Source organism: Suricata suricatta, chromosome X (assembly GCF_006229205.1).
Source record: "Suricata suricatta isolate VVHF042 chromosome X, meerkat_22Aug2017_6uvM2_HiC, whole genome shotgun sequence".
Taxonomy (NCBI): Eukaryota; Metazoa; Chordata; class Mammalia; order Carnivora; family Herpestidae; genus Suricata; species Suricata suricatta.
In genome coordinates, this window is record NC_043717.1 from 76,173,434 (window position 1) to 76,185,302 (window position 11,869).

General features: G+C 39.6%; 1 protein-coding gene across 8 annotated transcripts in view; it reads right to left on the reverse strand.

The window, feature by feature from the left end:
- DCX (doublecortin) overlaps nucleotides 1–10,695 on the reverse strand; it is a 162,636-nt gene extending 151,941 nt beyond the window's left edge. For 6 of the 8 annotated variants that reach the window (XM_029930325.1, XM_029930326.1, XM_029930320.1 and 3 more), the window contains exon 1: nucleotides 3,432–3,446. In XM_029930325.1, coding sequence (XP_029786185.1) covers nucleotides 3,432–3,433 — 2 coding nt within the window. In that variant the 5' untranslated portion in view covers nucleotides 3,434–3,446. Of the gene's footprint in view, nucleotides 1–3,431; nucleotides 3,447–9,081; nucleotides 9,239–10,536; nucleotides 10,617–10,641 lie in introns of those variants that run through there. The other 2 variants (XM_029930322.1, XM_029930323.1) reach the window with 2 other exon arrangements.
- Between the last annotated feature and the right edge of the window lie 1,174 nt (nucleotides 10,696–11,869).

Below are 11,869 nucleotides of genomic sequence, written 5' to 3' on the forward strand. Positions count from 1 at the left end.
CCATGGGTCTTAAGCTGTTTATCATGACTCTTATCCAATCATAACCAAGTTTTTCCCCCCCATTGAAAGCTCTACCTTAAACCTGACTTCAAAATCTCAAATATCCTGCTTGACCTTGACCACTTGTAGATGCTACTAAGTCTCTGAGCTAGTGCTCCTTTTTACTGTGGAGAGCATAAACTCAGCTTGGTGTCATCAATAGGTTGTTTTGGTGATATTCTGGAGGAACCAGAATTGCACATTTGTTTATATATTCATATATTTCTATTAGATTTTGAGTCCTATAAAGCACAAACCGTATCTGCTTTTCTTGTAATTCTCCATATCTATCACGCTGCCTGGGGTATGTCAGAATTTAACAAAGAGGGGCTCCTGGGTGACTCAGTCAGTTAAGCATCCGACTCTTAGTTTTGGCTCAGGGCACAATCTCAGAAGAATTCGTGAGATCGAGTCCCGCTTTGGGCTCTAGGCTGACAGCACAGAGCTTGCTTGATATTCTTTCTCTCCCTCTCTTTCTCTTACCCTCCCCCATTCATGCTCTCATGCTCGCTTTCTCTATCTCTGTCTCAAAATAAATAAGTAAACATTAAAAAAAAATAGAGGGACACCTGAGTGGTTAAGTCGGTTGAGGTTCATCTTGTGGTTCATGAGTTCAAGCCCCACATTGGCTTGCTGCTGTCAGTCTCTCAGCACAGAGCTTGCTTCAGATCCTCTGTCCCCCTTTCTCTGCCCCTCCCCGCTTGTACTGTCTCTCAAAACATAAATAAAAACATTAACAAATTATTTAACAAAGAATTTTATTCCAGTGAATGAATTAATGCAGGGTAAGCAAACCTGAAGGCTGCTAAAACACTTAGGAAACTATTGAAGGGGTGCCTAGGTGGCTCAGTTGGTTAGGCATCCTACTCTTGATTTCTGATCAGGTCATGGTCTCACAGTTGGTGAGTTGTAGCCCTGCATCTCAGCACGGAGCCTGCTTGGGATTCTGTCTCTACCCCCTCTCTCTGCCCATGCCCTGCTCATGTGCTCTCTCTCTCTCTCTCAAAATAAATAAACTTTTAAAATAATTAAAGAAACTATTGAAATAACACAGGCTACAAAAGACAAAGGAGGCTTAAATTAGGGCAGTCCAAGTAGAGAGGAGAGTGATATTTAGAAGGTACACAATGAAACCACATGAAATATTTTATGTAGTGGGTAAAGGAGAAGTCAAAATTAAAACTGACTTCAAGTTTTTGCCTTGGGTGACTGGGTAAATGCCACCAATAACTCTTAATGTTGAGTATTATTTTAGGAGGAAGAACAGTGTTAGAGCAAGATAATAAAAATCTGTTTGGACATTTCAGTCAAGCAGATTGTACTTTTATTGTTTTTACTACTATAGTTCCATTCTGGCTAAAGAGCAATGAATCTGGAGTGTAGAAGTCTGGGCTCTGGCCCTGGTTTCACTGATTTTAGCTATTTCACCATTATGTCTGTGTTTTCCTTGCTCTCTTCAAAATGAGACTAAGTCATCACCATCTATTGTTCTCACTCTAACAGTCTTAGAATGAATGATATAAACGAAGTCTCTTGTACAACCTGAAGTAAAGATATATGACCAGGGGGTGCCTGGCTGGCTCAGTTGGTAGAGTGGCTCTTGATCTTAGGGTTGCGAGTTTGAATCCCATGTTGATGGTAGAGATTACTTTAAACTTTTGAAAAAAATAAAAAAGATATACGAACTGTCCAGTCACATGCAGAACAGTGAACATGGACCACTATCTTACATCATATATAAAAATCAACCCAAACAGGATTAAAGACTTGAATATAAGATCAGAAACTACAACAACTCTAAAAGATAACAGAAGCAGTAAACTCCTAGATGTATCTCTTAGCAATACATGTTTTTTACCTGACCTCAAAGGCAATGGCAAAACAACAAAAAAATAAACAGGACTACATCAAACTAAAATGTTTCTGCACAGTGAAGGAAATCATCAACAAAATAAAAAGACAGCATACTAAATGAGAGAAGATATTTGCAAATCATATATCTGATAAGGGGTTACTGTCCAAAATATATAAGAACTGATACAACTCAGTAACAAACAAACAAAAACCCAGTTTAAAACTGGGCAGGGGATCTGATAGAAATTTTTCCAAAGAAAACATACAGATGTCCAATAGGCATATGAAAAGATGTTCAATATCACAAATAATCAGGAAAATGTAAATCAAAACTACAATGAACTGTCACCTCATGCCTTTCAGAATGCCTAAAGCCAACAACACAAGAAACAACAGATGTTGGCAAGGATGTGGAAAAAGTGGAACCCTCTTACACTGTTGGTGAGAATGCAAACTGGTGTGGTCACTGTGGAAAACAGTAGGGAGGTTCTTCAATACACTAAAAATAGAACTACCATATGATCCAGCAATCCCACTTCTGGGTATTTATATGAAGAAAAAGAAAACACTAATTCAAAAAGATGTTCATTGCAGCATATTTATAATAACCAAGATATGGAAAGCAACCAAAATATCCATTGATGGATGAATGGATAAAGAAGATTGTGTGTGTGTGTGTGTGTGTGTGTGTGTGTGTGTACACAGCTATAAAACAGAATGAAATTTTGCCATTTGGGACAACATGGATGAATATAGAGGGTTTTACGTTAAGTGAAATACGTCAGGGGGCACCTGGGTGGCTCAGTTGGTTAAGCATCTGACTTTGGCTCAGGTCATCATCTCACAGTTCTTGAGTTGGAGTCCAACATCAGGCTCTGTGCTGACAGCTCAGAGCCTCAAACCTGCTTCAGATTCTGTGGCTCCCTCTCTCTCTGCCCCTCCTTTGCTTGCACTCTGTCTCTCTCTCAAAAATAAATAAACATTTAAAAAATTTTTAAAAAGAAATAAGGCAGAGAAAGACAAATACCACACGGCTTCACTTATATATGAATTCTAAAAATAAAAATGAACAAACAAAACTCATACACGCAAAAAACAAGTTGGTGTTTTTTGCCAGAAAGGAGGGGTTTGGGAAGGGGGAGTAATGGAAAAAGGGGATCTCAAAGGGTACAAACCTTCAGTCATAAAATAAGGAAGTCATGGGGATGTCATGTACAGCATGGTGGCTATGGTAATAATATTGAATAGCAAAAAGATTAAATGTATACAGTGACGGGGTCAATTAGACTTGTGACAATCATTTCACAGTGGAAGCAAATGTCAAATCACACCCAAAATGAATATATTGTTATATGTCAATTATACTTCAATTAAAAAGAAAAGATATATAAGAGAACAGCAGAGGGCATCATTATATAAAAGGTAGATTCAGAATAAAAACAGCAGTCTGGAGAATTGGATTTTCAAGCTATAATGGATCTTTAAAATATAACCTTATACTTGCATAATATTTTACAAGGTTAACAAAATACACTTACATATGGGTTTCTAAATACATAATTAGTCCTCACTGTAATCAAAATCATGTGATTATGCAACTTATGGATGAGGAACCAAGTTCTGAGAGGCCAGCTAGTTTTTCAGGCACATAAATCTAGTGAAAAACAAAGATAAGATTAAAGCCAGTTCTTTCAACTCATCTGTTCCAGTTCACCAGCTTGAAAGTTGACCCCAAGGCCATAAAGAGGTTTGGATGGATTCATGAAAAGTAAAGATTTTCTCTGTTTTTTTTTTCCTGTATGGTGAATAAGTATTACAATACATATACATGTATAAAAAATAGATCGTCTTTATTTACTGTAATTGATTTCATTTTGTTCTGGAGCTCCCCATCCCAGTGGGATGTAGGTGGTTTGGGGAAAGATTACAGATCTTTCTAGAAATTGGAGTATGGATAGCCAATTGTCCATACCATCTCTTACTGCTTGTTTCTGCTTGCCATTGTTGCAAGATGGCTGATCTGTTGTGCTTTCTGGACTCACATTACTGCATGCAAGTGATTCCATTTGCCTTTTTGTCATGAAATCATCCCTACTGCTGCTGCCTGCTGATTACTTACCGTTGCCTCTAGACATTGGGGACCCCACCCTCAGTGGCCTTGTCCAACGTCCAAGCCTTTGCTCATCCAGTGATCCTAGTAGTATCTCCATGACCTTTCACTGTGGCACATGATGAGTGGATCACTTTGGGATCACTTTCAGGAAGCAGTTGCTAAAGTGGGTTTAGATGTGTAAGACATATTTCACCCCATTCTATGGGTCAAAGCACGTTATAAGACCAGCCCAGATTCAAGGAGGAGAAATAGACTCCAACTTCTCTTAGAAGGAACAACGTGCACATACAATAATGGGTGGAATTGTTGGCCATCTTTATGCAATATTTAAAGTCATGAGATTGAAATAGATCACTCAGCAAGTGAGTATGGGTAGACATAAGTGAGGACTGAGGTTGGGGACACTCCAATGATGAAGAGGAACCTACAAAAGAGACTGTGAAATAGTGACCTCTGAGGTATAGGAATGCCAGGAGATAGACCTAGGTTCAAATCCCAGTGTTACCTTGGATACCTACTAGACCCAGGGTAAGTTTCTTAACCTTGCTGAGTCTTAATTTCCTCATCCATAAAATGAGGATAATAATAGTAACTACTTTCCTATTCCTTTTCTTTATCACAAGCAGAGAAAGAATAAATAAGTAAATAAAATTGTCTTTTGGATGAAACACAAGGAAGCCATTGGTGACTTTGAAAAGTGGAATATTGGGAACAGAAGAGAAAATGGCTGAGGGATGAACTGGGGCATCTTTCAGGAAGTTTATCTGTAAAGAAAAGGTAGTGGTACAAAACATCAACTGTGAAGTTTTTTTTTAAAGATCATAGAAGGGAAGGAAATCCTGCCATTTGCCAAGATATGGATGTACACTGAAGGCATTATGCTAAACAAAATAAGTCAGATAGAGCAAGACAAATACTGTATGATTTCCATTATATGTGGGATATAAAAAACAAAACAAACAGGCTTATGGATACGGAGAACTGATTGGTGGTTGCTTGAGGTGGTGGCTGAGGGGTGGGCAAAATGGGGAAAGGGGTCAAAAGATACAAACTTCTAGTTATAAAATAAATAAGTCACGGGGACATAATATACAGCATGGAGACTATAATCAATAAGACTATTGCATACTTGGAAGTTGCAAAGAGTAGATATGAAAAGTGCTTGTCACAACAAAAAAATGTGTAACTGTGTGGTTACAGATGTTAACTAGACTTATTGTGATCATTTTGCAATGTCCTTATGCTGTACAGATCCTTATGTTGTTCACCTGAAACTGATATAATGTTATATGTTAATTACATTGCCATTTTTTAAAAAAAGATAGTATATTTTTGTACATGTTTACAATGCTGATGAGGAACTAGTAGGGAGGATGTGCTTGAAAATACAAGACACAAAAAGGCTAAGAGTTGGGACATGGTCCTCAGAGTATGAAGTGGATGGGATCCACGTACAAGTGGGATGATTAAGTTTGGGCAAGAGGCAAGGACTCCTCTTCTTCCAAATCAGATTGCAAAGAGATAAAGGGGGAGTCCAGATACAGGTAAACTTGTAGGCAGTAATCTGTTTCCTTAGAGACTCGGGGAAGGGTGGTTCCAGGTTGAGGATTCATTTGTAGATGGACAGTCTGGTGTGATTAAACCCAGTAGAGCTCTGCAGTCTTGTGAAATGAGCAGGGCATTTTGCAGGCCTGGGTTTTATGGGACAAACACTTGGCTATTTCAATGCAGCACTTTAGAACCTCTGAGAGTGAAAAGTCAGGTAGGAGGTCTGTGCTGAGCTTAAATTCTTATTTTTGGTAATAACCAGTGACTTAGTCCAGAAACTGAGGAAGAGGAAAGTGGAAATTTCTGAGCACCCACCATTTGCCAGGGCCACAGGAAACATATGTGCATTTTCTCATTTAAACCTCAAAACCACCATGAAAGGTAGATAGGATCATCCTTGTTTTTCTGATGAGAATCACCAAGGCTCAGGGAGGCTGAGAAACTTGCCTGAGCCTGGTTTTCTGGTTGTGCTTCCTTGGGAATGTAAAAGCAGACTGCATATTGATGGGGCAAAGTGAGCATCAGGCCATGATTAGCTTTATGACATTATTTGGATTCTCCACACATACTGAGTGTTTGGCGTTCCTCTGGGAAATAACAGTAGGGAGGCCAATCAGCAGGCCTCTCTCTGCCTGGATGAGGGGGATGTGCTCATTTATAATTCTGTCTTTTAAGATATCAGTATTGCCACTTAGAGACTCCATCTAGCCTTGCTCTCTTTTTCATTATATTTTCTTGCAGGAGTCACTCTCGGAGAGAGAGAGAGCAGGGATATATATATATATAGATAGATAAATAGAGAGAAATATATATTTAATTTTGCCAGCCCTAGCCCCAGACCCTGTCTTTAAACACCTCATTCAATGGCTTCTCCATACTCCCTTTCTAGAATGGTCTCTCTAAAATTTCCCTTTGAAAAAAATAAATAAATAAAATTTCCCTTTGACTAGGCTCAGGATGTCATTTCTTGTAGTTTTATCTTTATAGCTGATTAATGCCATCACTGGTTCCTTTCCTTGCCAGCTTCCTGACTTAATTATAAAGAAAACCTCTCACATTTTAGAGATAAATGACACAGAGTCCACCGTTACTGGGCTTGTGGGATGCTTGCTAATCCTGGGTTTCAGGTGTGCATGATCAAGTTACTGACAAATCCTGAGTTAACTTCCTGCTGGAGCATTCCTTCATCTTTAGTGCAGGGGTAAGGGTCAAAATAGGTTACCACCTGGGGCGCCTGGGTGGCTCAGTCAGTTGAGCTTCTGACTTTTGCCTCTGGCTCAGGTCATGATCTCACAGTTCATGGGATCAAGCCCTCTGTAGCGCTCTGCACTGATAGCGTGGAGACGGCTTGGGATTCTCTCTCTCCCTCTCTCTTCCCCTCCCCTGCTCTCTTTCTGAAAATAAATAAACTTTAAAAAATAAGTTACCTCCTGTATTGGCCTGTTTGAACCAATTGGAATGAATAATGGCTTAGCCCTGGAACAGGGTTCCCAAAGCCCCTTGCTGAGCCAGGCCTTAACCCTGCAGTTACTGGATGATGGGGAGTACAGTGCAGGACAGGAGGAGATGGGCCAGCCAGGGGTGTAAGTAGGGATTTTAGAACAGTAGCTACTTACTTACCGGTATTTAAGAATTTGAAGGATTTCATATTGGAAGAGCCTCTTAAGAACAGACCAGCCTTAGTGAGCCACGTGGACAAGGGAAATACACTAGGATTGGTTGAGCCACAGAATAGTAAGAGTCTGGATCCCTAGACAAACTCATGCAGCAGGATTGCCATGCAGCTTATAATGCTTACCTCCAGACAGTAATGTGAGAAGTATACTTGTATTTGCTTAAGTCATTGTCAATTTGGGTCTCTGTTACAAACAGCTGAAACAATATCCCAACTAGGGGGCGTTAGTGGGTGAGTTTATCTCTTTGCTATATTTTGATTCACCTGGGCCATGTTTAGATACATGTATTCCTTTCTAACTAACAGGTTAAAGAGAAATGATAGAAATGCCTAGAAAGGCATAGGTGTTGAGATCCAATGTTGAGTTAAGGTCTATCATACTCTTCTATTGAGTGATAGGACCAATTTCTTTTTCACTCACTTCTGAGGTGTACATTAGACATTTGTAGAGGTTGTTTTGATCATTTAGATGACCCCATATGCCTCTTTTGTATTTGGAAACATATTAATGTACACCGTGGAAGAGGAATGGAATAGACCTTGATCTTACTTTCAATAGTCTATAGTTCAAGTAGGGGCAGATTTGTATTCTTCTTGAACCTTAAAAGTCCCATGAGAAGGATGTAATCTGAAATAATGTATGGAGCAGTGGGAGAGGAAGGGGCCTCCTGTTCAGCCCACCTGGTCATGCTATCTCTGGGGATCACTGGGATGAGAGATAATTCAATTGTAATGGAAATGTCTATTTGGTCAACTTGGGCAGTAGGAACCTCTACATTAAATAGTAACCCAATATTTGTTAGAGTTAATACACACCTTGCTACAAACAAGCTGCTTACTCCCTACAATAATCTATGTTAACTCACAATTAGCAGAATTTTTAAAAAATGAGATGGTAAAATACCATTACAGCAAGTTCTGTGCTCTCTGGTTGTAGAATGTGAGCTGTTGTTCCAGAGCTGTTTATCAAGAGTTTATTCTAAAGTTGCAGTCAGAAATTATGATATCTGGGGCATATGGGTGGCTCAGTTGGTTGAGCGACCAACTCTTGGTTTTGGCTCAGATCATGATCTCATAGTTTCATGAGTTTGAGCCCCACATCTTGATGCTGCACTGACAGCACAGAGTCTGCTTGGGATTCTCTCTCTCTCTTTCTCTCTCTCTCTCTCTGTCCCTCCCCTGCTCACACTCTCTCTCTCTCTCTCTCTCAAAATAAATAAATAAAACTTAAAAAATAGAAAGTATGATTTTCCCCCAAGTGACCACAGCAAACATTTTTTTTCCTATTCCCTTCACATTTACTAAGCACGTGCACACATGTGATCTCATGTAATACCTCCCAGTGAACCTGTGAAGTAAGTACTATTATCCCCATTTAACAGATCATGAAACCTAGGCTTGGAATGGTTAAACAACCTAAAAATTATTTGCAGCTACTATTAGTCGACAGTCAAACCCTGAACCCACTACTGTCTTCCTTCAAAGCACAAGCTCAAAGTTAAGTTCTCCATCAGAAGTTAATTCTGAAGGACAGGAGATGAAGCCAATCTGCCTGCACAGGCTGCTTCACCTCTTGAGCCCTGAAGTTTGGAGTTAAGCAGCTCATTGGAGACCTGGTTTCACAGATATACCCAATTTCTTATGATTCTTGAGATCTGAGTGGCAGCTGTCAAGGGCAATATTTTAGCTTTAGTGGCTGACTTGCTATGAAAAGTCCACAAACCTAGCAGTGTGGGGAGACTGAGGAGATACCAAGGGTCTGAAGGATCCACAACTTAGGTCATTAGCTAGCCTAAAAGGAAAAATTATTGCATGTCTAGTTATTTGGAGCTCATAATGGGAAGACACATACCTGATTAATGGAAATTTTTATTCCAGGAAACAGCGTTACTTCTTGGCACAAGGATTGCTTGTATGTTTTCCAGAAAGTGTTCTTCTCCCTTCAAAGTTATCTGCCGCCTCTTGTACACTCTGTTCAGCACTGCTCTCTAATTCCCCCACACTATCATCTGAGAGTAAAGACAGGAAACTCAAACTTAACATGAACTCTAGATATCAGGAGAGGAAGGGAAACAAGCCTGACTGTTTTGGTGTTTTGTTTCCTTTAAAGGAAAGAATTTTTGTCCATCGAAGATGGAGTCAGAATTTGGGGCTACAGAGCTTACACATTGTATATTTCATTAGCGATCTGGGGAGTTGGGGTCCAAGATGAGTGGACTAGGCCTCATTCCTCTGGGACCTGCTGAGAAAGATCTGTTGTTTGGGTACTCAGCTCAGCCTAGTGATTTAACAACAAATAACAGGGAAGGAGAAGGTCCCGAGGGAAGTGAGATAGCGTGTGGAAGAGTCTGAGTTTGTAAGACAAGCCTCTGGGGCAGTAATCAACCTCTATGCATATTCACTCTCAAATACACATACCAACCCAGAGTCTGGTGAAGAATATATAGCCCCTGCAGGTCAATACAACAGAATCATTAAACCAAGGAGGAAATGCTAATAATCATTTTAATCAAATCATCAAATTATACAAAAAATCTCATTAATTCATTAATCAAAAGTCTGAGTGTAATTCCAGTTGTTCTCTAACCATAGTGTATATCAGAATTTCTCTTCCTGGGCACCTGGGTGACTCAATCAGATAAGCATCCAACTTGGGCTCAGCTCATGATCTCGCAGTCAGTGAGTTCGAGCCCTATGCCAGGCTCTGTGCTGACAGCTTGGAGCCTGGAGCCTGCTTCAGATTTGTGTCTCCCTCTCTCTCTCCCCCTCCCCAGCTCATGCTCTGTCTCTCTTTCAAAAATAAATAAATATTTTAAGATTTATTTTTCTCTTCCTAGTCAGCCCCCTGGTATGCAAGGAGTACCTATTATCAACCCCCTTAAACATTGTCACTATGCAGTTAGAATTCACTTAAAGTCTGGGATGGGCTATTTTATGACTGGTTTACCTGGTGTATCAATTAGGATGTTTTTGGCTGTAAATAACAGAAAACCTTTGCCCCCCTTTAAAGCAGGGGATTTGGTTATTTATTGTTGAGTTGTACTTGATGATACTTTCTCTTAAATAGGCTTCACGCCCAGAGTGGAGCCCAATGCTTGAATTGACAACCCTGAGATTAAGATCTGAGCTGATGACCAACTAGGCCACTCAGCCACCTGCTGTACTTGATCATACTTTTAAGCTAAATCAACCAACCCTAAAGCCTATTCTGACTTAACCAATAAGGTAGTATATCAGTTTCCTATTGCTGCTATAACCAATTACCACAAACCTAGAGGCTTAAAACAACACAAATGTATTATCTTACAGTTCTGGAGGTCAGAAGTCTGAAATGGGTCAAACAGAACTAAAATAAAGATGTTGGCAGAGCTACATTCATTCTAGAGGCTCTAGGGGGAAATCCATCCTTTACCTTTTCAGCTTTAGGCTGCCCACATATTTTGGCTCATGGCCAGGCATCACTCTGATCTTTGTTTCCATTGTTACCTCTCCTCTGACCCGGGCCCTGCTGCCTCCCTGTCATAAAGACCTTTGTGATTATATTGGGCTCACCAAGAACATCCACAATAATCTCCTCAAGATTCTTAATCATGTGTGCAAATTCCCTTTTGTCATGTAAGGGAACATATTAACAGATTCCAGGGATTAGGATGTGGACATCTTTGTTGGTCCATTATTCTGACTACCATAGGCAGTTTACTTACATTATATAACTGGGAGCTCAAAGTCGGAGCAGGCTTCAAGGTTGGTTGAATCAGCAGTTCAAAAGTGTCATTCAGTACAATTCAATAATAAAAAACCAAAGCACCTGATTTAAAAAGGGCGAAAGGATTCAAATAGACATTTATCCAAATAATATATACAAATGTCCAGTGAGTACATGAAAAAAATGCTCAAATTCCTAGTCCTTGGGGAAATGCAAGTTTAAATAATGGTGTGATACCACTTTATATCCATTAGGATGGTTATTATTAAAAAGAAAAACAAAGAAAAAATAATCAGTTTTGGTGAGGAAGTGGAGAAGCTGGAACCCTCATTTCCATTTGGTGCAACTTCTGTAAAAATCAGTATGGTGATTCCTCAAAAAAATTAAACATAGAATTACCATATGACCCAGCAACTCCACTTCCTGATACATACCCAAAAGAATTAAAAGCAGGGACTCGAATAGATATTTGTATACCTGTGTTCATAGCGGCATTATTCATTATAGCCAAAAGGTGGAAACAATACAAGTGTCCGTAGACAGATAAATGTATAAACAAAATATGATACTAACATACAATGGAATATTATTCAGTATTAAAAAGGGAGGAAGATGGCTCAGCCGGTTTAGCATTGGACTCTAGATTTCTGCTCAGATCATGTTCTCATGGTTTGTGAGATCAAGCCCCATACCCGGCTGAGCTGACAGCATAGAGCCTGCTTGGGATTCTCTCTCACTCTCTGCCCCTGCCCTGCTTTCTCTATCTCTTAAAATATGCATTCTCTATCTCTTAAAATAAATAAACTTTAAAAAATGAACACTAAATAAAATTAAATTTAAATTGTTATTTCTCTTTCACGAATTTGCATTTTAAGAGGTGCCCTAGGTAATTCTGATGCTGGTCAACGGAATATGCTTTGAGAAGTACTGGTCC